Genomic DNA, 26,396 nt, shown 5'->3' with positions numbered 1-26,396 from the left:
CCTTTAAGACCACATTGTTGTTTCATTTGTTATGTTCAAGCTGTATTTTTGAAGTGGACATGTTAAGTGCACTTTTTATTTGAAAGAAGAAATACAAATGATGATAAAGTCCTTTATTCTTTGTGTTTATTTGATTCCTATTCAAGACACTTTGATGAGAATGGCTATATTGTTAATATAGGCCATAGGCTACAGAGTATCATTTTTTAACATGTTTGGCTGGTGGTGTGCCTCGTGATTTTTTCAATGAAAAAAATGTGCCTTGGCTCAAAAAAGGTTGAAAAACACTGATATACAGTATATTTACACGCTCCTAATAGATCAAATTTGTAATTAAATGTTTAAATAAAAAAGTATGCAAATGCTCAATTAAACCCAGAGCAGCTTTGAGTTTTTAAAAATGTTAACCATAAAACTAAGAGACCTGTCTAACAAAAAAAAAGAAAGAAAAATCCTCAATAGAATCATTTTCTCCAGGTTTCTGGAATGTTTTTGGTCTGAAAATGAGTCCTGCTGAGCTGAAAAAACCTTTCACAGCAGAAGTAGTTGTCTCTTTTTAAGTCGTGACGTCATCTTCGAAGGTCTTAAAAACCTCATTTTTAAAATGTATGGAGTAGAAAGAACAGATATATTTTTTTAATTGTTTTTTTTTAAAGTAAGGAGTGAAAGTAAAAAGTCGCCAATAAAAACAAATACTCAAGCAAAGTACAGATACCAGAAAAAAACTACTTAAGTACTGTAACAAAGTATTTGTACTTCGTTACTTGTCACTTCTGCCAAAAACACACAAAATGACGATAAACATCAAATGTTGATAATGTGGCTCTAGGATCAGATACAATCACATATTTGTGGCCCCCATTGAGATAGAGTTGCCCACCGCTGATTGAGAGCAACAAACTACACGCCCTGTAGTTTTTTTTTTATTATTTATTTATTTATTTATTTATTTATTTATTTATTTATCTATCTATCATAAGCAGACAATTCTTCTTTCTACTCTCGCGAGAGTTGCCGTCCGCAGCGTGTTTACAGGGAGTATTTATGCCGCCTGTCTCCCCCTACCGTCTCAGCCTGGAGCAAGTGAGTCCAGGCCGTGGAGCTGGTTCAGTGTGGACATTAGCCTGCAGACGCGGAGTGGTGACAGCCGTCAGTGCGGAGACCTCGTCCCTGTCCACGGAGCGGCTCGTAGTCTCTAACCACAAGGCCCAGCAGCAGCCGGTACAGGTGAGTGAGCACCGGACTCCGTTTACTTCTGCGTCACCAAAGCCCCACATCTGTGGTAGTCATGGTCACGAAGAGAACCTCCGCTGCGGGGTGAGTGAGTGAGAGCAGAGCGGCGGTCAGCCCTCACACTCACCGCTCGCTCCGCTCCGAATCCCGGGCACTGATTGCGGCTGCTCTGCGGGTCGGGAACATGTTCCATCATCAGTGTTGGGTTGGTGGTGGAGGAGAAGGCGCCTCTGAGCCTCTGAGCCGGGCTGTTTATCACCATTAAACCCGTCTAGCTCTCAGACTGGGCAGGGTTCAGGTCCCAGTACACACCCATTGATGGACACCTGATGTATTCTGCTCCCCTGTCACTTGCCACACACTCCCACCAGGGCTGGGGTGGGCTCAATTATGTAATTAATAATGAATTACAATTATGACGCAATTATAATTGTAATTTTAAAATATCAATTGCTTTTGTAATTAGCGCTGGATGATATGGACCAAAACTCATCTCGATATTTGTTTTATTAAAATGATGAAACACAATAAAAATATCCATATTTTTAACTCAACGTCTGACCAGAAAGACAATTATTAACAAACAGCTGCACAATATGTGCCACTTTTTTTTTTCTTTTTTTTTTTTACCATTTCCTCTTATAAGACAGTGTTTCCCAGTCTTTTCTGTCCCATGTACCCCCCAATCCCTTTCTTCAGATTAGGAGAACCCCTTCATCACTACAATTTAGTAACCTTTCTTGTTTTATTTACATGTTTTAAACACGTTGGCCTCTGAAATTTCCTAAAGCTTGAAAATGTCAACCTGTACGTTTAACAAACACTAAATATAATTTTTTTGCATTACAATTATTGTATATCAAAGAACATATTCACCTCAATTTTTAGTAATGTGCATAACATGTTAGTAACAATTTAAGTAGGATATTAAGGCCACAATATTGTTCATTCCATTAATGCCATTTATTGTCAACGGGTGGGAAAGATGTTGGATGAGCATGTACAGTGTACATGACTCAGCATGTTGGAAATGGATTCATCAATGTTTCCAAGTACCCCCTGCAATGTGTTCAAGTACCCCTAGGGGTACACGTACCCCTGGTTGGGAACCACTGCTCTAAGGGACAGCACATGTGAGTGAGTTCTGTAGTGTGGCTTGTTTAGGGGAAGGTCTGGGTTAGCAGCGACTCCTATAATGAGTATTTTAATATAAAATATATATCTCAGAAATATGGAAATGTTGTATAGTAGGACACTGTTTGACTGTACTCTATTAATAATATCAAATACTTGTATGATATGATTTGTATTCATCAAAACAAGTTAAAAAAGAGAGAGATATATATCTTGATATCAACAAAATAGAAAGCTCAATATAACTTGAATCACGATACTGTATATTGCCCAGCCCTAGTTGTAATCATAATTGTAATTGTTATGGAAATTCTATAATAACTGTCATTTACAATGTAATTAAAACCAAAACTGTGGAACCATGTTACAGTTCTATGGCTTACACATACTGTATGTGTTAACAATTAATAAAATTTCCCACTACCATTTTACCATAAAAAAAATACATATATATATATATATATTGAAATACAGGTGTATACTGACAGGAAAAAAAAAGCTCAGACACCCACATCTAAAATATTAATAATACCAATTTTTTCATTGATTAGGAAGCCTAACATGGTCACCAAGAGCTGAAAAACAAATTATATAATAGATAATATATTTTAATGTGTTTTACAGCTAATTTAAGACATGGGTCAAACTGACTCGTTACCATAAGAGATGCTAACACAAGAGGAAGGTTATGTTTCATGAGTTTTTTTCCTAAAAAATGAAAGGCTCAGTAATTGTGATTAATTGTAATTGAGAAGGTAATTGACTTAAGTTTCAGTGGAAAAAATGCCGGTTACCGTAATCGTAATTGAACATGGATAACTGCTGATGTAATTGTAATTGAGCTCAACCCTGGCTCCCACACACCGATCACTGAGCTTTCTCACACCTACAAATCATTCTACTGGTGTCCACTAAGGATGTGTGTCCGTGTGCGTTGCTGCACTGCAGCTTGATGAGATGAGATGTTTACCGTTTTGGCATGTCGGCTTCCATCCTCCAGTTTTTATTTTTATATATATATATATATTTTACATCCAGGCGATATGATTGTATTTGTTAATGTGACCAGCAGCCTCTCAATCTGCTCTATTTTAAATCAATGCTGAACCTAGTCCTTTTATTTAGTGGTTTCACAATAGCTTTTTCCCCACACATACTTGAAGGACTGTATGATCAATTCATTTGAACCAATGTCAAGTTAAGTGACTGTCAGATGGTGACATATCTGACAGCAGGTTCACCCCTGTTTCCTCAAAGATGATGGAAATGGACAGAAGCACGGCTCTTGAGTGATCCTCGTCTGCAGTGTGTTTTGAAATAAATTCACTTAAGAATGGGAACCAGACTGACAAATAAACAGGACTCTTTTATAAAGCGTGCTAGCCAATTTCTGTGATTGTTGTGGCCTGAAATGCCTGATTTTTGCAGCAGCTTTACAAAAAAAAAAAAAAAAACTGCGGCAAAAGTTGCAGCATTTTGAGGCTTTATTATTTTCTGTAACTTTGCAGAAACTGATCAATTTGTCAAAAAACCTGATTTCCTTTGAATTATTTCATAACAATATAACAATTTTTTTTTTCCTCAAAGCACTTAAAAATTACTGCAGATATATTGTCAAAAGTGCAACTTTATTGCTGTGATTGTCCTCAAGAGTTAAAATGCATAGAACAATCCCATTCAACAATTTCAAGCTTTAACCCAGGTTTAAGCAAAAGTGCAGCAGCAACTTCACAGTAGCTTAAATTTTCTGCTTAATAAATCAGATAACTACATATTTTATAACATTACAATTAAAAATAATAATAAACTCTTCCCTTAGTATCTCAGTATTGTGCCTACTCAAAGGGTAAACAAAGAGGGGACTGGCTCACATCGCACTATGGTAGTAACCCACAAGGATGGATGCGAAAAAGTCAGAAAAAAGGATGGTTAAACTCGAATTTGCAAAATAAAAATCATTTTTATCTACAAATTTGATAAATCGATTCAATCGATTTTTTATTTTATTTTGCCCAGCCCTATAACAATACAGAAAATAGCTCAGATTCACAATAATTTAACAAGATATGGATTACACTAAAATAGATACAAAATAGATTACACTAAAATAGAATAAATGAATGTTTGCAACACTTCCATAATGACAAGATTTGCATTAAAAACTAAAAACTAAGGTGCATTTACAGCCTTTGCCCAGGCTGAAGCTATAGCATAGTATAGATTTAACTCGGGTGTTTCCACTAAATATTCTTCAGATGTTTTTTTCATCTTAATTGGAGTCCATCTGTGGAGAATTAGATTTTTTTTTTCCAAAATAAAGATTTTCCCACAATTTTCTGTGACCGTGTAAAAAAGAAATAAACGATAATCGAACAGTTTATTTTTCTCTCTCTCTCTCTATTTAAAATCGGGTCCCAACATGACACAGAAGAGTTCCACATGCATGTTGTTATGGGACAATATCACTTATCAATATGCATTTACATGCTATTTTGCTATTCCACCCATAATCCTTTTCAAAATCTCTCACTATGTGTAACAGACTGAGTAGTGACCATGTAATCCTGTGATTAAAAATGAATGCAGAGCCTTTTTTGAAATGTGTTGTGATGATTCAAGTGGTTGAGGTTATTATGACTGCATTCAAATCGGGCACTGATACAGCAGGTTTCTCCGCTGACATTTTCCCAGAGCATCTCTGCTCCAAAAGTAAATTATCTGGGTTCACAAACAATGTATCCATAGACACAAAAATAGGCAGAACATCACACATTTTGATTTTTTTTTTCATTTTAGTTACTTTCCTCTGTAAACTGAACACAAAAGATATCAGTTGTCTAACTGCTTTTGTGAGTGGGCTTTTTTGACTTGTTTGGAAGTCAGCCAGTGTTTCACCACTGGAGTGGGATCATAGGGACCCTCCATGCTGGTCCTTAACTAATTTTTGGTCCATTAAAGGAATGGGATAGGTAGTTTTTAAACTAAAGTAGATGTAACGGCTTGGCTGCGTATAGGGCTCTATATTCACTGTCAAAGGCCACTTTTCATGTAGGACATTCAAACTGTTTGCCACATGGCAAGTTAAGATTTTGTTTAGAAAAGTAAACTGTACATCACAGTTAAAAATGGTTCACTCGTCAGTTCTCAGTAAATGTGTAACCTGTGTACTTGCTACTGTTTGACCATTTTTGCCTTGGAAGCTCACCAAGAAGATGTTTGTTTTATCATCTAATACTACTAAAGTACATCAATATTTAGTTTGATTCAGTCAACACAATCCATGTATTAATGTTTGCCTTACATCTTGGCTCATGATCTAAAGTTATTGGCTGGTGAAAGAGAATAACCTAGAGGGAACCAGGATTTTTTCCAACCAATACATAAACAAACTTCCTCTTTTAAAAGTACTAAAAAGTTGTACATTTCCCCCGATTTGAAAGTTGAATAATAATATAATAATACATTGAATTTAAAAGCACCTTTCAGGTCACCCAAGGAAACGGCACAGAACAAGATAAAAAGACAAGTAGGTTAAAAAGATGGGGCCCCAAAGCAGAGCCTTGGGGCACACCTGTGGTGACTGGGGAGGGGTCAGATGTGAATGACTTGAGCTGCACAAACTGTGAGGTAGGAATGGAACCACTGAAGGGGGGTGTGAGTGATGCCAATGGAGGAAAGTCTACTGAACAGGTTGGCGTGTGAGATGGGGTCAAAGACTGCACTCACGACGGCAACCGTGGCTCAGGTGGTAGTGGGTCGTCTTCTGATCGAGAGGTTGGGGGTTCGATCCCAGTACCTGACTATGTGTCGAAGTGTCCTTGGGCAAGACACTGAACCCTAAGTTGCTCCCAGTGGTTGACTAGCGCCTTGCATGGCAGTCCTGTCCCACTGGTGTGTGAATGTGAGAGTGAATGGGTGAATGAGCTGATATGTAAAGCGCTTTGAGACTGCTTCAGTGTGGTGATAAAGCGCTATATAAATCAAGTCCATTTACCATTTAGTCCATTTACTCATTAAAATGAATCAATTTTTTTGCCTTTTGTTACATTTGTTTCCTATTTTCGTCATCTTTTCTATAAAAGCAAGGAATCTCTGTCTGTCTGTGTGTGTGTTCCTCAAATATCTGAGCACATCAGGATCAGACTGACCTGAGAGTTTCAACATGGCTGCTGTTTGGTTCAAGGGTGTGCAATGTTGGATTTGTTTGGACTGCAGCGATACCGTTAATAAATTATTTCTTAAATGCAGCTTGGCAGAACAGCTCAACGTTAAGACATTTGTTGATGATAACGGAGGTTCTCTCAAATAAAGCAAGTTCCTTTGCTAATGATGATGTCTAGGGTTCTCTCAGCTTCCTATGCCCTGATAAAGGAGGAGGGTTGGACATTTTAGCTTGCACTTCCACCCCACATGACAGTCTTTTAATTAAATTTTATATTCTAATATTTAACAATACAGGACAAAATTGATTTATGTAATGTGGGTCGAAAGCGTCAAAGTGATGAAGTCATTAGATAACAAACGGTAAGGTCTTCTACCTGCTTTCTGTGAAGTGTCTTGTGATAACACGTTATGAATTGGTGCTATACAATTAAAGGTCGATTGATTAGTGACGTTATTTTGAGATGTAATGGCCTCTTTCAATTGCAAAATAAAGAAATTAAAAACAACAATCAACCGAAGAAATTAATTTGTCGTTCTAACTTTATCTCTCTCAGCAAGCTGCAGATGTGTGCTAGCCTATATTACAGTGATAAATATGTATACTTCCTACGGGCACTGCACTGGTGTATTAACAAATGAATTTGTAGAACAAAAAAAACCTGAATTTATTGATCAAAATCAGTTCAGAGCTTCTCCACCACTGGTTCTGGATTGGTACCAGGTCACACACACATGCCAAGCCCTCTGTACACACACACAAAAATAAGACAAATGGTTGGTGTTAATTAAGGGTTTCAAAAATAATGTTTTTGGATCATATCACACATTTTCATGGTTTTTCCGTTAAACAGGAGGCTGAGAGTCTAGCAGTGTGGCTAAACAGACATGTTAAGCGATAAGATTTATTACCAAGAATCATTGTTACAGCAATTAAATAATCTACCAAACAAACATTCCCTTACTTTTTGTGCAAAATTTATATAGCCTATAAAAAAAAATTGGATGCAATGTTCATCAATTCCCTGGTACTACCTGGTACCGATTTACATAAAATCAAAAGGTATCATGTTTGTTTTCCTTTAGACGCATTCTGTGTGATTGTGAGGGAGTGGAGGAGTAGGTGATTTCCCTCTTCATAAGTGCATAGCGTGTCCACCAACCCCCTGAAATGGACAGAAATGTCCGGTATTTAAAGAGAAAGTATATGAGAGCGTGTCCCTCTGCTCTTTGATGACATTCACCCCGTGGCTGCACTGGCCACACGTTTATGCGCGCACACAGAGACGTTAACAGCAGACGCTGCTTCTGCTTTCAGAGCCAGTAGACCCAGGAAGCAGACCGGGCTCAACGCTCCGCTCCCACCAACATATGTGAGTGAAATACTATAGAGCCGTGTCACGTAGAGCAAACATGTTGGTGGTGTGGAACATCTTTGGTGTAAATGAGACAATGCAATGTGAGCATCTACAGAAACTTTCATCACGACAATGACATCACTGATTGGAACTGCAAATTAAGACATTGGAGCCTATCACAATAATTGCATAAAATGCGAAATATCGGCCGATCCGATATAGCCGATCAGATAGGTGTAAAGCCTACAATATACAGTATATTGCGATACAAAACTATACAGACATTTTTACTGTATGACTCAAATTGCAATTTGTTATGCTGCACTGCTGCCATCTTGTTGGATAATTACCCCGCAATGATCTCCGCATCCGTCCCATGTTTCTAAAGCTGTGAATGTGCTTCACTCTTCCCACAACTTCCGAAGCTTGTTTTTGAACGTTTGGTAGACGGAGATATCCAGTGGCTGTGCCTGTTGAGTCATTCCACCAGGGATGATGGTCAGTACACAGTTCTGCCTCCCAACAGCCGCTTTCACTGGACAAATGTGTGCTGTGTTTGTGTGTGCAAAACATTGCAGGACCTCTACACGTACATTGCGATGATGGCGCTCAAACTAGGGATGTACGGAAATAAAAATGTGTTGCCGAAGCCGAATAAAATATAAACGCTTGGCCGAATACTGAATAAATAAATTGCCTAGAATACATTTTTAGAAAGTAAATGTTTATTGAAACTTCTGACATTTTTAAATATTCCAGTAGCCTTTGCTTTTCAAAAAAAGCACAACAAAGTTTTTAATTTCTATTAGCCCTTCAAATAATAATTAAAAAAAACTAAAGTGCAGTAAAGGGGAGGTTTGATGAAAAAAAAAAATCACTTTATAATGGTTTTGCTACAGTGATATACGTCCCTTTAGCCTCATTCAGAGGGCCAAAGTTGAAAAAGTTCTGTTTCCTTCCTCCCTTGTTATTCCACATTTTGTAAAAAGTCAGCTCCAAACGGGCGAGTTGGATTTTGCCCACGGTGGCAGGTGACGTCACCTAACACGCCTCCTAGAATGTGAGCTCCTCCCTCTCCAACTATCTTTCAGCTAAAGCAAACACTGCGGTTTAATATAGAATATATATTATACTTTATTGCCATATATGTAAATGCAAACGGCACTACTTTTTCTTTTTGATCATGTTGGGAGTCACTGCTTGGATTCATGGACCCATTGTTTACACACATCAGCTGTTAACACTCCGTGCTAATGCTACACCAGCCTGCGCAGCGAGACCTGACAGCGCTTGTGAACTGAGGAGGAAACAATGGGGATGTTTACTGATTCGTGGCTCACAGCGCTAACAACGGACTCAGTTGTGGAATTAGACGACTTACAACTTTTACGCGGTGACAGACTATGGAAAGCGGAAAGGCGAGAGTCTGGCTGTGTTGGAGTGCGGAAAGGAGGAGCTGTTGCTCTGCTCCTGCAGCAACGCGCACACACTCAAAATCACTGCACGTTGTTTGATTGCATCATTGCGTCACATGCTACTATTCGGCCTTGCTTTTAACTCACCAAACCGAAGGCCGAATGTTGCTTTTTTTGCAATATTCGGCCGAATATATTCAATGGCCGAATATTCGGTGCATCCCTAGCTCAAACGATATATTGTGCTGCCTTGGTAATTGCACATAATTTATGTTGAATGACAACGAATGAGCCTGATGACGTAGTTGATGGTCGATGGGCATGCTGGGCTTCCCAGACATGAATTCAAATAATCTGATCCCTTAAGACAAAGATTGAACTATTTGTCATAAATGCCAGGTGTCATGTTCCGGTTGATTTCCCCCAAACTATTTATCTGTCCCGTTTTTTCACAAGTTCAGTCCCGTTTGTCCTGTTTAAATTGACGTCTGGTCTGTTGCCACTGACAGAAAAGACCCTGAAAGCAGCAGCGCATTTCACTTGAACTGAACTCTGTGGACTGAAAGCTGTCAATCACAACAGTTGTCATAGCAGCGCTTGCAATGTAAACCAATTAAAAAGCTCAAAAGTCTTCCACATGCTTGCAACTCCATGCTGATTGGTCGATGGCATTGACAATATTACTTGTTCGCTTCCTCTTATGCTTTCTCTTTCAACGTGCCAAAAAGAAAAACTAGTTTCTTTGATTATTCAAAACAAATTATTTGTTTACTTAAAATGTTGCCTTTTTATTTTTTTGACTGATGGCCACTATAAATTTGTTTCAGCCGTTGCAAATAGTTTCATTTGAAAATCTGCCACCCTACCCTAAGCACACAGCCAAGATATTAAAGAATGTGTGTATCGGAACTATTATCCTGGCACACGAAAAATTTAGAGGTGTGGGGAAATGACAGTTATAGATCCACGTAATCATAAATAGCTAAGCCTTTAGTGAGCCATATGGTCTTTGTATGGAAATATGTTTATTTCAATTGAAAATTGAAAATTAATGCTTGTGCGTGAACTGTGTATTGTGCATACAATCAATTTACAATCGGACAAGTTTATTTTATTGTCCTTTTTTTTACTTTAAAACACAACTCATGGGCCAAAACATACAATGTCACATGTAAACAATCTAATTAAATTATGATTTATAAATTACAGAGTATACAAACAAATGTTTTACTGGCATCGACCTGAAGTACTCCCATACTTTTAATGGTTTCGATCTAATTCTAGGACTCGTTTCTATAATGTTGTGCTTGTTTCTGACTCGCCTGCCGCTGCCATGTTTCACCTAAGCAGGAAGATGCTTTGTCTTCATCCCTGCTACATTTTGCTATATTACACTTGCACTATTTACAGCAGTGCCACCTGCTGCAGTTAATTGGCTTTTCGTTTATTTTTAATGCAAGTACTGCGACCTCCAAATATATGATATTGCCTACTTTTTTGGCCTTCATTACTATTAATTCTACTTGGTTCTCAAATTCTTTTTCCTCATTTTTTTCTGCCATGATTGAACTTAAAGTATGTATTTGGGTATTAAGTAGTGCTGTTGATTGATCCGGATCCAACTCTTTACATTTTAGTCAATTTGTCATATTTTGTTGTCTATTGTCAGAGTGACTGCCCTCTATAGGTTGAAACCCAGCTATTACAATTGAATTTTGCTATTGGCTGAAAATGAGATTCTGTCACGTTTTGGGACCATCTTGCATCACAAACGGGCTTTGTTGACTCTGCCCCTGCTAGAAAAACTAGCACCTGTGGACTCTGCAATCTGTAGGTTAAGTTGAGACAATTGTGAATAAAGAGAGTGAGAATTGAGTAGCTAGTTGGCATTGCATAGATTGTTGTTTGGAGATTTTACAGTATAGACTGAACATGTTTTTACTGCTCCAGTAGCCCCGCCCATCATCAAAGCATATTTTGAATTTTTCCCGTAGTGGTAGTGTTAGGTACACTTTAAAATGCCATTGGTCCGCAGGCTTGTTCAGATACAAAATCATTCATGAAGTCCTTTGTATTGAACCTTTATGGTAGAATGTGGATGTGTTGATGGTGGGATATGAATTGAATTCAGTTGTGCAAACTTAAGAATGAACTTTTCATTGTTTTCACTTCATAGTCCATCTCAACCGTTGTTTAGACAACGCTTTAGTGGTCAAATATACCAAAATACGTCCACACCGCAGACATCTTGGCCCGTATTTAGTCATGCGCATGCTTGCATCATCAAGACATCCTGTTTCGGCCAGGTTGCTTAGATAATAATAGAAAATGCACTTTTGGACCATTTTTGGTGGCCAAATTTTTGGTGCAGCAAAATGTTCTTTATGTGTTGATTCATGGGGACCTGTCAAGGGATTAAACCACTACCTGGATCTAGGCATCAGCACATCCTGGCCACCCTTTGTACAGGAATGGTTAGGTAGGAAAGGGATAGAGCTCAAACTGATGCATTTTCATTGATTGTAAGTACATGTTGATGTTGTGCACCCTGGTCCTCTGCTCTTTCATTATAGATTGTTGTAAACCTCCAAACTGTCGCTCCCTCACGGATTTCCGACCTCATTGAGATATCCTGCCATAGAACAATTACAGTATGTTCAAAGAAACATCTGCATAACGTAATTATGAAGAAAAAATTTAATTGTTAATAAATTAGGAATTTATAATTACATTTTGGTTAGAATTGACATATATTTTACATCAAAATACATTTGCATATTTTGAATCAATCTATATAAATTCTGTTTTTTCTGTCTGTTTTCTGCAATCACAGAAAACCTACATCTATGTAGCTATTTTACAGGTATCTATTGATGTCTTATCAAGGTCTGCCCTGGCATTCATTCAATTCAGTTATTGCTTAGTGTTGGGGCAGAATAATTAGTTATGCTTAATAATATAATTACTTATATATTTTAATCCTTAAGCCTTGGGGTGTAACTTTCCATTGTGTGACTTTCATGTCTTAAACCTTGCTGGGTCAAACTGCCTTGTCAAAAGCACACAATATCTCCCCAAAACAATAAACGCACAAGGACGCATAGGCACAGGCACTAAGGAGAGATATACGTGGCTTTAATATTGTGTCTCGTCACTCTGTCTTTGGATCGCCTGGCCAGGGGGTCACCATTTTTGTTTCCACTTTGTATTCTTTTATTTAGTTTAGAATAAACTATTTTTTATATAAAATCATCAATGCTTCTCCTGGACTCCATCATTCAATCAGAGCAATGAATCATGTCTTCAAATGAGGTCAACCGTAAATTCAGCCGTAACATTAGTAATGTATAGATATTTTTGTTTTGTTTTTACATGTTGTAAGGATTACATAATTAAAATGTTCTAAAAATGTATACATAACAAAGATATTGTCATATACAGTATGAACTACATACATGAAATTTGTTCTCTGCAGCAACAGTGTCTCGGGGTGGGGTTAGGTGGCTCTGAGCTATATATATATATTTATGTATTTATTTCTTACATTTTGTTTGGTTTTTATTTCTATGAATATCTGATATACCGTTGACAGTGATATATTAATTGATAAAACCAGTTATAGTTATCATTATATTAGCATACAATGATGTGTGAATGTACCATATTGATAATCATGTAGAGTTGTACATAGGAAATTAAGTGTGTGTGTATACATATATAATAGAGATTAGGGGGTAGGATTAAATACATTTTTATACTTTTTCCTACTCCTTTTCGAGCATGTTAATGATTGATATATATATATATATATCAATTTATTTTTTATGGATTATTACTTTTTTGTTTTGTTGTGTTGATTTCACTGTTTGAAATAAAGATTACAAACAAGTGTAGTAGAGTTAGTGTTACAGTTTGGTGACGCAGTTTCTACTTACCAGTTTATCAATAGTAATTTGAATACCTGACCCCTTTCAGGCTCCTATTCCTAATTTCTCAGATTGATGTTGATTTACCTCAGATGGGTTTTATCATGAGACGTGTGACGTGCTTCCTGCTCTCCCAGTGAAACCAATCCTCCTGTGAACTTCATACTCAAATTCTTTAGTCTAAATTGAGAAGTGACACAGTCTCTCCCCCCCCCAGAGCCTCGTCACCACCACCCCAGTGTCTCTGCTTTCCCTCTGCTCCTATTGCTTCATTGGGACACCCCTTTTTATCTTACCCGTGTTCAGAAGGATAGCTTTCCTTTATTGTGATTGAGAGTTACATTGAAACCTTGCAGTAATCACTACTATTCCTTTTTAAAAAATAGTACCAAAAAATTGGACAGTTTACCCTTCTACTACCCTCTGAAGTACAAGTATAGGTTGAAAGGACAATGATTTCATATAGTTGGTGTGGGTAGATACCATTGCGTAACAACAAAAACGAATGACAAAAAACGTATGCTAAATGGTACTTTGAAGGAGCTACTGTATAAAAAATATTAACCCAAAACCAAAGCAGAGACACATAAATTAAATAATTAATATTATTCTTAAATGACATTTTTTTTGTTTTTTTACATCGAAACTTGACTTTTAGACTTTGTAGTGGCTCGTCACCCCAGAAGTGTTTTGCCTATAGACTACCTAGTATTGCTTTTCCTGCAGTGTATTGGTCTAACAAAAATGAATTGCAATAATCTTGATATTTTATTTTGATATTAATGACTGTGTATCGCTAAAGACTTGTCTGTGTGAGAAGCTCTAGTGCCCTCTGACTGAGAATAACAACCTAATGTATAGGGTGATGTTACTAAAAGGAGAATAAAATCTTAAGACCAGTAGGTAAATTACAGTATATTAAATTTTAGAAATGGATATTAAATTAAGAACTGGATTGTGATTAAAACTTTGAAAAACCCCTCTATAATGAAACTGAAACTAAAGGGTGTAACTGTGCTGCTTAATAGATGAAGGCTAATAACACATATTTCAATAGACCCCCATTATCCTCACTGAGCTTAGATGGTCCATAAGCTGTGTCCAACTACCTTGAATTGAAATGTCAATATTTTGATAATATCAGGACAAATACTACCAACAATGACAGCAATACCAAAGTATATAAAACTACAATCCACAAAAAACCCCTAATACACACCCCAAATATCGCTTCACCAACCCTCTCCTCAGCCTGTATCTGTTTTCATTTTTTTTGCCCTGAAGTCTCACAAGATCCACCTCTCTACCAACTTGTTATCTCTTTATCTGTGCAGATGCCAGCTGAAGTAACATTGCAGACCTTATTGATCAGTGCAGTTTGTATTCCTTACCTCTACCTTAATTACTTTTCAGTAACGATTCACTCACCTCCCGATAAGATTCGATTCACGATACTGGGTTCACGATACGATTCTCTCACGATTATTTTACAAAATGGGACTGTAGACAAATGACTGAAAAATAGTCCTTCATTTTTTTTAGGGAAAAAACTAGAAAATACTGTACCATTTTCTTTTTATTTTTCATTGTCAAAATAATCCCTTGATAAACTATTCAAAACAATCCAATTTAACTAAAAATAAATCTTGAATGAAATAAATAAAGAAATAATACAAATGAAGAAGATGCCTAATTTATAATTCAAATTTTGGTTCTTTAGTAAACAATGCAAAACTGCATAATAGTTCTTTTTCTTTTTAAAAGTACAACTGAAAATGTATTTTGTGCCTTAACAATTGGACTTGCACTGTATTTACATCAGATATTTGTTTGGACCAGCAGAGGGCGCTGGTAACCAGTGGTCAGTTGGCATGCAGTTATTCTAGCAGTGAAGAAGAGATGCTATGTGCTAGCAGACAGAGACAGAAAAATGTGACTTTTACAGATATTCACGTAATATTACAGATATTCTTTCGGTGCTAAAGGGGTAAGGAATCATTTATGAATATGTTTAAGAGTAGAAGGCGACCAGAAAGAAAGTAGTAGCAGATTCCGCTGCCGCCAACACTTCTGGACGAGAAAGATAGATATATAGCGCTCTCTGCTGTTTAAAAAAAGTACTGCGATTAAATTTTCACTATCGATGTGAACCGTGATACCTATGAATCGATTCCTTGCCTTACGATTAATTGTTACATTCCTACTTTTCAGCCATTTTTTCTTTTCTTGATAGCATCATGTCTTAATAAGTGAAAGTCACATTGAATTCATAGCCAGCCTTCACTCAGGCAAGGAGACAGGGATGTTGCAATTCTCTCTTAGTGCAAGGTGTTTACTTGACCTCCAATTCAATCTAGCATCTGTTGGATGTGCTAGACAAAGTCGATTCATATAGGCTCCTCCTCTACAGCTTTAAGAGAACAAGATGGATCACACAAATGTCAAAAGGAGTTTCTGCACAAGGAAAGTTTATTAGAACGTAGTGAGCCAAGCCACAGACAAAGAGCTTGTACACAAAGAGCACAACAGTACAAGTCAATCATTCCTTTTTGTGCTAATGGGGAATGTAGTAGCACTGCAAACGGAGTGGATAAACCGATGAAGAAGATCCAGCAGAGCCATCAAGACACAGTGTCACACGGGATGCTAACGTGGATCTGCACCTTAATCGGATTGTGTGTTAGTGAGAGCCGACAGAGACACATTTTTCACAGAATTGGGTTGCATGGCATGCGAGTGAGCACCGTAGATGCGAACATTTTTTAAATTTATAACTCTCTGAGGGCCAAATTTAGTGAAGTAAAGCTAAAGTTTGTTCCAGCCTTACTGATGTATGTGTTATGTAGAATGAAAAGAGAGTTTAAACAACCTGTGCACGTAGGGCTGGGCGGTATAACGGTTCATACCGGTATTTATTTTTGTTACAATTGAATTTTTAATATACCACCGTACTGGTGTATTTGATTACACAAGTTTCGGAATGCTGTGCCGCGTTTCAGACCGGACCTTTTTCAATGTTGCACTCAAAATAGGAAGGTAAACAATAGCGCTCCGGTGTTAGTTGCGGTGTAAATCATACGTGTAAATGGATAAGAAAGACACAATTGAAAGCTCTGAAGCTGCATGTGAACATGTGCCTGTGTGCGCATGCCTCTGCTACAGGAGAACAACACTCATGGACACAGAGGCACTGTTAGCTTAGCATGTCAGCAGCTCGGAAGTAATACACAAAAATAAGAGAGCAAAGGATCGTAATATGTAATTCCTATAATGCGGAAATAAGTCCTGGTGGAGCTGCAAACATCACACTACCTTATTTACCATAAGAAACCACCACACCACTGAGTATGTAGCATTTAAAGCTAGAAATCAAGCTAATGCTAAAGCTAAGCTTGCAAGGCAAAGAGCCATTGGGCTGCTGTTGCAAACTTGTATTACTACTAGGTGTGGAATTATTCTACAATACCGTGAAACCATTAGGATTTTGAAAAATACCATGATATACATTTTTGGTCATACTGCCCAGCCCTACGTGCACGCCTGGAAGTCCCTTTTGTGTCCAAGTGTGCAACAATTAATACGACAGTACCGATTGAAAAAGGAAGTCCCCTCCTACTTTGCTGATAACTGAACGTAGGGGGTGACATAACTCCGTCGGGGAGCAAAATTACAACATCGGGGGCCCCTACGCTCAACAGCGTAGGGCCCCCCGGCGAGAACCCTGGCGAGAACCCTGGCGTGTGGAAAAAGTTTAGGTGGGGGTATAAAACGTTGTAAACAACAGATGGTGTAATCCTAGTTATGTGACCGTTAAAGTCATGTCCTGCAGCTGTGATGTGGAGCTGCTGCTGTTAGCACTGATGCCTGTGAAGCTTCTATACCATGATATGTATTTTCCCAAGTTATTATTACAAGGCCGATAAAATATATTCTTATCTTAAATTACCTGCTTCTTCCTTTATGTGGGTTTTTACTTGGATTAAGTGTTTAAAGCATGCAAAAGGCTTTTTAAAAGTTTAGCGTATAAGAATATATCAACCAATTTTGCTGACATCTAAATATTTGTGCCCCCTGCTGGATTGTATCCTCCGTGATAAACAGGGTTCACTGTACCACAATGTCTGGAGACGGTTGTCTTCCACCTGTCAGGTTGGAAGCTGCTGTTTATGTTTTGCAATCTATGGTGGTCATAGCAACATTATTTTGTGTGTGCGTGCGTGGATTTATATTTTTTCTGGCCATTTCTGACATCATTCAGAAAAGCCTTATCACTGTGTTTACATAGTCTAATTTTTAAAGGGTTGCAATGCAGGAAGGTTACATGAATGCTGTCCGTCAATCTTTCATCATTGAGTTTAGGATGGAACAGTTTAGATAACACACACTCAATGCTATCTATAAATCCAGTCAATGACCAGCAAACACAAGAATTTAAAGTTTGAAAGGTTGTAAAATAAGGATTTAACTAGTGTTCTGTTTAGTTTGTCACATTATTCTTACATCTTTATTTTCATGGCGTGTGATGAAGTTTTTCCACATACCTGCTATGTGTAGAGGCCTATAATAAACCATCAAACTGTGTGGCATTTACTTGGGTTATACGCTGGCTGCTTTTTATAGTGGCCCTCATGACCACACACCTGTCTCAGCTTTTGTAGCCGAGTGGCGAGGAGCTTTAAATGACAGAGTGCAGATAGAAAATAGCTTTTTTCCATCCCTGTAGAAAGTTGTTTCAAGACATAGTCATTGTGATTTATGGGAATTATTGAAAGTGTTGACAGATGAGATAACGTAAGACATTTTGTTGGATATACACATTTCCTCACATAGTTAGCCTTGTTCTGTCATGTACAAAGTCCTCGTAAAATTTATGTTTTTGATTTGTTAAATGAAGATTTTTCAAACATTTACCCAATGTCTTTGTAATTTTAAATGACTCATACTTTTATAAAAGTGCAGCTGCAAAAGAAACGAACACATGTATTACTTATGGATGTGTATATGTATATACACTTTATGCATCTATCTAGGGCTAAAGTAAATGATTTATTTAGTAGTCAATAATCATATAAGAGAATATTACTGTATATGATTTCCAGTCTTCTGATCAGGTTTATGTGACACAGATAATGTTTAACTCTTGGTATTGTACAAAACGAATAAATGGTGATGCACGGAAAATGCGGCCACCAAAATTTTTGGTGCGAAATGGCCCAAAGACACATCTTCAATTTTTGGCCAAAACAGGATGTTATGGTAATGCAAGCAAAAAACACGATGTGGATACTGGCCAACGTGTCTGTGGTGTGCGCGTATTTCAATTTATCTAAGCACTGTAGCTACACATAGCCCTCTAGCCTGGATTCGGAATCAGTTTATCAGAGGGACAGCTCAAAATGGACAGCATTGTATCACAACAGAACCCTTTTGGGAGTTTATTGGCTGACAATGTGTTGCACACTTGGCTTTTGGTAACGAATGTGCTTAATTAACCAGAGAGCAAAGAAGGATGGCTATACGTTTATGAATTCTCCATGACTTGATGGATTGGTGAGTTGCAATGTTTTAGAAGTACCGGTATTTATTCCTATTGTGCTGTAGTGTGTCCAACAATTTCTTTGTGTTTTAGTTTCTGAGGTCCAAATACTGCTACTATCTTGTACTGCTTTAGTCTTTTCTTACAGGTTTTTCTGCCTCTTCTGGTTCTTTTATTGAGTAGCTAGAGGACAGATGACAAGAGAAGTACTATTTCTCTGTGTAGTTTATTCTAGTTATAGTCACAGTTGCAGGAACAACAGGCCTACTTAAAACTTTACCTAAGCACACATGCAGGTGGCCTGTAGCAGAAGGAAGTGTGTGTGTACACTACTGAGATTTGGGAGTCTTCTTGGGCAGCTGGGATGGGCCAAGTACAATGAAGAGGCTGGTGCGCAAATGTGTTTTAGGTGATTTATCATCATGATCAGTCCAGCCGACTGCATCATGACCTTGAGGTCATGTGAAAACAGTGCACAATGTGTGAGTGTTGGAACCGGCATGTACAGTAACAGTGTCACATTTTTCCATTTTATTTCCATTTCATCATCAAAATCTGAGGCTCTACATTATAATACTAATATTATTAAAAGCACAACTACATTTACAGATGAGCCAAAAAGGAGCTTCATTTAAAAAAAAAAAAAAGAAAAACCAAAAAATACCATTCCATCTCAAACCCAAGAATAACTGCTTTTGCTGGAAATTGTTATTGAAATTGTAACTTTTAGCAAATTAAAACAGCTGGCATAATTTCTTAATATATAATTAATTGAAACTCTGGGAAGCATGTGTACTATAAATAGAAATACATTAATTGTACAAACACTGCAACAAAGCCAGACATATTGTCACAATTTAAGAAAAGCAGATAATGGAGCCAGACAGAAAAGCAGGCATTAAATTATTATTGACAGACAGGGGAAACGTTAGATGGGTGATGACAGATCTGGGATGGCAGGATTAGGGGAAGAAGGCAGGAGAGATCACCAGAAGAAGGTATGAGATTGAGTTAGGTCAGGAGACATCAGGGCTGAAGTATATAGGGAATAGAAAGAGCAGCTCGGTGGAGGAATGATTTACACGACTAACTCGACAGGTACCGTGAACGGTATGATTGACAAAACAGTAAAAACGCATTGGCAGCCACCTCACTTACACAAACAAAAAAGCTGATGCAGCTAATGCAGCGGAGCTGAGCAGGAGCACTGGTGAGAGTAGAAGGAGGAGGGTTGAGGGACAGGGAGAAAAAGAAATGCAAAATAATGGAAGAAAAAGGAAAAATGTCTTGATGGGCATTATTGCTGAGGCAGTAAGACACTCACAGCGCACAGTGCTGGCAGTGACACAGCACTGTCTTCTCAACTACTACATACAAGCATAATACATAATAGCTAATACATAGCCCACAAGCATAAGCACACATAACACACAGCCCCACAGACACTATATTACTCATAAACAGTCGCTACTCTAATCCAGCCATGAGCCTCGGAACACCGCGTCACACACGCGCACACACACATAGCTTGCTGAACCCTCTGATTAGATCAGAATCTGCTCTTTATAGAAGCACAGTCAAAAGCATTCCACAGGAATGCACGGAGCATGGAGTTCCGCATTAAGGCTGCCAATCAATGCTCACTTGCCAGCTTTTTCATTTGCTGATTCGGAGGCAATCGCAGCTGCGAATACCCAAACAAATAAACTTGATAAGGGCTATAAGTTCTTCCATGAAAAATATATCCACAGCTATCAAGATAAGAAAAGAAGTTGCTTCGTGAATTAACCACTGTCTACAACATATGAAGTATAAACATTGTAATAAAGAAACCTAATTGCGTGTACTAAAATATTCAGAATGTTTAAAGAGGCATGTTATAGACTTTTAAATTATATTTTAACATTCTGATATGTAGGGATGTAACGATTAATTGTAAGGCAGTTAAAAATCGATTCATTGGTATCACGGTTCACATCGATACTCTGAAAATTGAATCACAGTACTTTTTTTAAACGGCTATATATTTATCCTTCTCTTGTCCACAAGTGTAGGCGGCGGCAGAATCTGCTACTACTTTCTTTCTGGCCGCCTTCTACTCTTAAACGTGTTCATAAATTATTCCTTACCCCTTTAGCACCGAAAGAATACTTATAATATTACGTGAATATCTGTAAAAGTCACGTTTTTCTATTAGCTATGTCTGCTAGCGCATAGCATCTCTTCTTCACTGCAAGAATATTTGCATGCCAACCGACCACTGGGTTGCCAGCGCCTTCTGCTGGTCCAGAAAAATATCTGACGTAAATGCAGTGCAATGACTGTTTTAAGTCAAATTGTTAAGGCACAAAATACATTTTCAGTTGCACTTTTAAAAAGAAAAGTTACTATTATGCAGTTTAGCATTGTTTACTATAGAACCAGAATTTAAATTAATAGGCTTCTTCTTCATTTGTATTATTCCTTTATTTATTTAATTCAAGATTGATTTTTAGTTGATTTGCATTGCTTTGAATGGTTTATCAAGGGATTCTTTTGACTATGAAAAATAAAAGGAAAATAGTACAGTATTTTCTGTTTTTTTTCCCAAAAAAAGAAAGGAATAATTTTCAGTCATCATTTGTCTACATTTTGTTAAATAAATCATGAGAGAATCGTATCGTGAACCCAGTATTGTGAATCGTATCGGGAGTTGAGTGAATCGTTACATCCCTACTGATATGTTTTTGTCTTATTTACCAGTGGGTGGATGTGCTTTTAGCAGCTTCAACCTGGCTAGCTTGCTGTGAGACAACAAGCTGCCGTTTATGAGCCCTCTCGAAGGCAGACTCGCTCTACGGTGGTGCGATAAAATTATTCCAGGGAAAGAAAGATGGAACAGCTCCACTTTTAAGGCAGCTGATGGTGACTGGATCCGCTGACAAAATCCTCCTGAGTAAAGTGCCGGTGTAGTGTATTATACAGATTCTTGACCCTCATCCCTCCTAACTGCTTAGATCCACCGCCTCCTTTGGGCTGGGTTCGTCGCAAAAGCGTGTTTTCTTGTCCCACAAGAGCAACAAGAGTTTGGGGTTTAGTTACTCTTTAAGTGAGCAAGCGTTTTACGAGTTGAAACAACCAGTACATAAAAACAGGAGTAATACAAGAAACCTGCTGGTAGAAATCCCGTGGGATACCAGTTGAAATTAATCCTAAGTAGTCCTATCCTCTTTATGTGCGGCAGCCTGGTCCAGGACCTGGGGAGGAAAATGCATGCAGTGGACATCCCAGGCTTTTTGGGCCTCTCTGGTCCGACAGAATCTTCTCTATGTGCGACAAGCTTTACTCACCTCACTGATTTCTCTTCATCCTCCCTCTTTAAATCTGCTCTCTATCCAGTTGCTTGCCTAATCACATTATATCTTGTCCTGTTTTTGTCTTTTGTAGATCTGAGGTGAAGCAGAGCAGACCCTGGCTCCCTAATTGGATAGGGAATCAAGACCACGACTTCTGCTAGAGAAAATATATTGACCTGTACCATGCAGTCCTTTATTCTGCTCTCCGTCTCCTTGGTCGTCCTCCTGGCTCACATCATTCCTACCTGCTTCTCTCAGAACGATGCTGATCTCATTGTTCAGACGCGCAGTGGTCGAGTTCGGGGCTTCCGCATGCCTGTGCCGGACCGTAGCTATGTCACTGCTTTCCTGGGCATTCCATTTGCTGAGCCACCAGTAGGAAAGAGGCGATTCCGCCCCCCTGAGCCCAAACGACCATGGACAGGGATTTACGAAGCCAATGCCTACCCCAATGTCTGTCCCCAGGGGGTGGACAATTCGTTTCCTGGTTTTCCAGGCAGTGAAATGTGGAATCCTAACCGGGAGATGAGTGAAGATTGCCTCAACCTCAATGTGTGGGTGCCCCCATCACCGAGACCCCACAATCTTACTGTTATGGCTTGGATCTATGGTGGAGGTATATTGTAGTTCATTTTGTATTGTACAATCATTTTTTAAACTAATCATTGTTTCAGCAGTAGGTTTTCTGTAATTACTTTCTGAAATTACAGAAAGCAACTGTTATGCTGTTTAAATGACAGTACATTTTTTTTTAAGTATTCAATCTAATGACTTGGACTTACAAAATTGAAGCACCCTTTTGGGATAAATTAATATTTCAGATTTCAAATATGTCATTATATAATCAATAAATATATTAATTGTTTGATCTAGGGATGTCCCGATGACCATTTTTGGATGAGTATCGGGCAATCTTGTTTTTTTTCCAGATTTAATCCGATTATTTTTCCCCGAGAATATAGAGATGCAAACTAATTTTGTAGTAGTGTTAAACAAGCACTCTGGGAGCACAAACCTCTGCCAAGTGCCAAAAGTCTACTTTGCCAAATTTTGGCAGGTATCTGAATCAGTGATCCTAATCATAGTATGCTATCCCCATTAATAATAATACAGTAGGTCCAAATGTATTTACGCGAGAGTGTCGCGATAAAATGCACAATCTGGATCCAACCTGGAAAAAATACAGTTGGGTAATTGAAGAACCGACTCGACATAACTGAGGCAAATTCAATCAGTGAATTACGAACCGAGAATTTTTTTTAATTTGACAAAATCACAAAAGATGGAGATTTTTTTAAACTGATCCAGAATTACATATTTTTCCGGATCTCCTCCAAAATGTAATGGAATCTTCCATGGAATAAGGTCTATTCTTGGTTAAAAGTTTGTCAAAATCTGTTAAGCACTTTTGACGTAATATTTCTAACAGGCAAACGAACAAATAACCAGTGAAAATATGACCTTCTTGCATTGGATTGATTTCTGTATAGGCTAATGCCAAAGGATGTAATATCAGTATTGTTTCTGAAGTGGGGTTGTATCACGACACCTCCACATATCATTGTTAAATATCCAAGTCTTTGCTGTTCTCAACCATTGTCTACCAACATGTCATCTTTATTCCTAGGGTTCTACAGTGGTTCTTCTTCCCTGGATGTGTATGATGGTCGTTACCTCGCTCACACTGAGACTGTCATTGTGGTCTCAATGAACTATCGTATTGGTGCTTTTGGATTTCTTGCTCTTCCTGGCTCCTCCGAGGCACCAGGAAATGTGGGTTTGTTGGATCAGAGGTTGGCCCTACAGTGGGTGCAAGACAACATTCATTTATTCGGTGGAAACCCCAAACAGGTCTGTGGTTACTTTGGTACATGTTCAAGTTGTTCAACAAACAAATGAATAGCAGCAACACTTAAACCTGAGTGAACCTTGTTTCTGTTCATCTCTGGTAAAGGTGACCATCTTTGGTGAAAGTGCTGGAGGTGCTTCAGTAGGATATCACCTGTTGTCTCCAGGTAGTCGTCCAACTTTTACCCGAGCCATCCTCCAAAGTGGGGTCCCCAACTCCCCCTGGGCCTCACTCAGTCCTGCAGAAGCTCGCAGACGGGCCACAATGCTTGGAAAGTTTGTTGGCTGCAATGGAGGCAATGACACAGAGTTGGTAAACTGTCTGCGAAGTAAAAGTACGCAGGAGCTTATTGACCAGGAATGGCAGGTAACACAAATTATTTTTAATCTTTTAAACACTGTACATAAATGTTAATGTGCTTCACTTGTGCTGGCTGCTCAGGTTTCTAGTTCTTCAATGCTTTCATGCCAATTTTCCATGTGGACTTAAACTCGGGAATGTTTCATTGGAATAATTTAAATAATGTATCATATCAAAACAAATAATAGCATCTGTGCAAAACATGACAGTTAAAAACACATTTTTTAAGTCTTTTAACTAATTCAGTGCCAGCCATTTTCAGAATTTCTACCCCCTCAGTGCCAGCCATTTTAGAGCATTTTGACTAATTTTTAAAGTCCCACAGAATATGTTTCTAGCTTCTTCTGTAATCCGCAGTTGAATAGAGGCAAGTTTCACACAAATCGCCAATTTGTGACAAAAAGCTGAGAAAAACGGCTTTTTCTGAAAAAAATCTATTAGTGACTTTGAAGCATTTTCTTTTTTTGCTTTAGGGACACCTCAACATTGGTTTCCTTCTATAAAACTGCAAAAACAACATTGAGACCGGGCTTTTGATGGCAAAATTATTATTATTTTGCAATCTGAGTCAGAGTTGAATGGATTTCTTACTGTATTTTGGCCATCCTCCAAGTCTCTCCTCCGTCATTCTCCACACACGCAACTTCCTCCTCCACTCGGACATGCCGAGTGTCACCGCATGTCCCTTGTTTTTGATTGTTTTTTCTCACTATCGCCACACCCGTCTATAGACGTCAATGGCACTCAATGAGTTAAGCATCTTGTTTTTTAGGTTTTGCAGAGTATTAAGAGATTCTAAACATCAAAAAGGTGAATTCAACTCGCTGCCTTTATAGCCGACAATCTCAGTGGAAACAACAACTGCACTGATACCAATAGCTTCTTTTGCAGCACAAAAAGTGCAGTGTATGTTTTAGATTATCAAATTAAATTATTCTTAAGTTAGTTGGTTAAACAATAAAATTTGTTCAAGACAAAAACTTACATTTTAGTAAAATTTTATTCATCTGCCTAACTCCTTATTTGAATATAGGATTAGGGTTAGGTGTCCAAGGGTGTGGCCTCAATACCCCTGCAGTAAGCAGTGTGTTAAAAATGTTTTCCCAACTATGTTTAACATGTCTGTTAAAGACCATCCTTTAGTTTTGCAAATTCTAAGATTATTCCATTAAATTCTACTAAATAGCAAAAAAATAGATGTACAGTTCACTAATAACCATCATTGTAAAATGGCGTGAGAGGTGATTTTGGTAACCACGACCTTTGACTGAAAATTATCTGATATGCATGGTTACAGTGTCAGTGTTAGGGTTAGGGTTTATTTTTCATTTTAGTTCTTTTAAACAGGTGACAAAATTCCATTCCAAATCTTCAATGTCTTCTTGAATATGATTTTTCTTTAAGGAATTTGATTAAATGTTGATTCAATGCTATACATAACAAATGTAAATGGTAAATGGACTTGATTTTATATAGCGCTTTATCACCACACTGAAGCAGTCTCAAAGCGCTTTACATATCAGCTCATTCACCCAATCACTCTCACATTCACACACCAGTGGGACAGGACTGCCATGCAAGGCGCTAGTCGACCACTGGGAGCAACTTAGGGTTCAGTGTCTTGCCCAAGGACACTTCGACACATAGTCAGGTACTGGGATCGAACCCCCAACCTCTCGATCAGAAGACAACCCACTACCACCTGAGCCACGTATAAATATATGTTCCTTTCCTTCCAATTTTGCAATTGTTATTTCTTGTAATTTGGATGAAAGTGTATTTAGTGTCTGATTATTTGGTTTGAAGAATATATTGATGTTAGTTGAGCAGCCATTAAATTCTCAATGTTTTGCATGTAAGAACCACTAATGTTTTAGTGCGCATGCACCGCCACCCGCCATGCAGGCATGCTGCCCGTTTATTTTCTTTTTTTTTTTTTACATTACTCACTTAAACTCACTTTAGCTTAAGTGATCCCCTCCTGGGATCTTTAAAGTGTATCCAGATTCTGAATAATTCCACATAAGATTGGAAAGTTGTAGCCTCCCTACTAAATGGCAGATGTAATAGCTTAAGACAAAGACAAAGA

The 26,396-nt window shown here is 38.1% G+C and overlaps 1 protein-coding gene across 1 annotated transcript in view; it reads left to right on the top strand.

The window, feature by feature from the left end:
- The first annotated feature begins 1,026 nt into the window (after nt 1-1,026).
- ache (acetylcholinesterase (Yt blood group)) overlaps nt 1,027-26,396 on the top strand; it is a 36,398-nt gene continuing 11,028 nt past the window's right edge. Inside the window, exons 1-4 of the mRNA XM_028474407.1 lie at nt 1,027-1,227; nt 22,190-22,714; nt 23,726-23,949; nt 24,053-24,313. Of these exons, the coding sequence (XP_028330208.1) occupies nt 22,282-22,714; nt 23,726-23,949; nt 24,053-24,313 (918 nt within the window). The 5' untranslated portion in view covers nt 1,027-1,227; nt 22,190-22,281. The remainder of the gene's footprint in view (nt 1,228-22,189; nt 22,715-23,725; nt 23,950-24,052; nt 24,314-26,396) is intronic.

This window comes from Gouania willdenowi, chromosome 18 (genome assembly GCF_900634775.1).
Source record: "Gouania willdenowi chromosome 18, fGouWil2.1, whole genome shotgun sequence".
Lineage (NCBI taxonomy): Eukaryota > Metazoa > Chordata > Actinopteri > Blenniiformes > Gobiesocidae > Gouania > Gouania willdenowi.
This window is presented reverse-complemented; position numbering and strand designations above follow the sequence as displayed.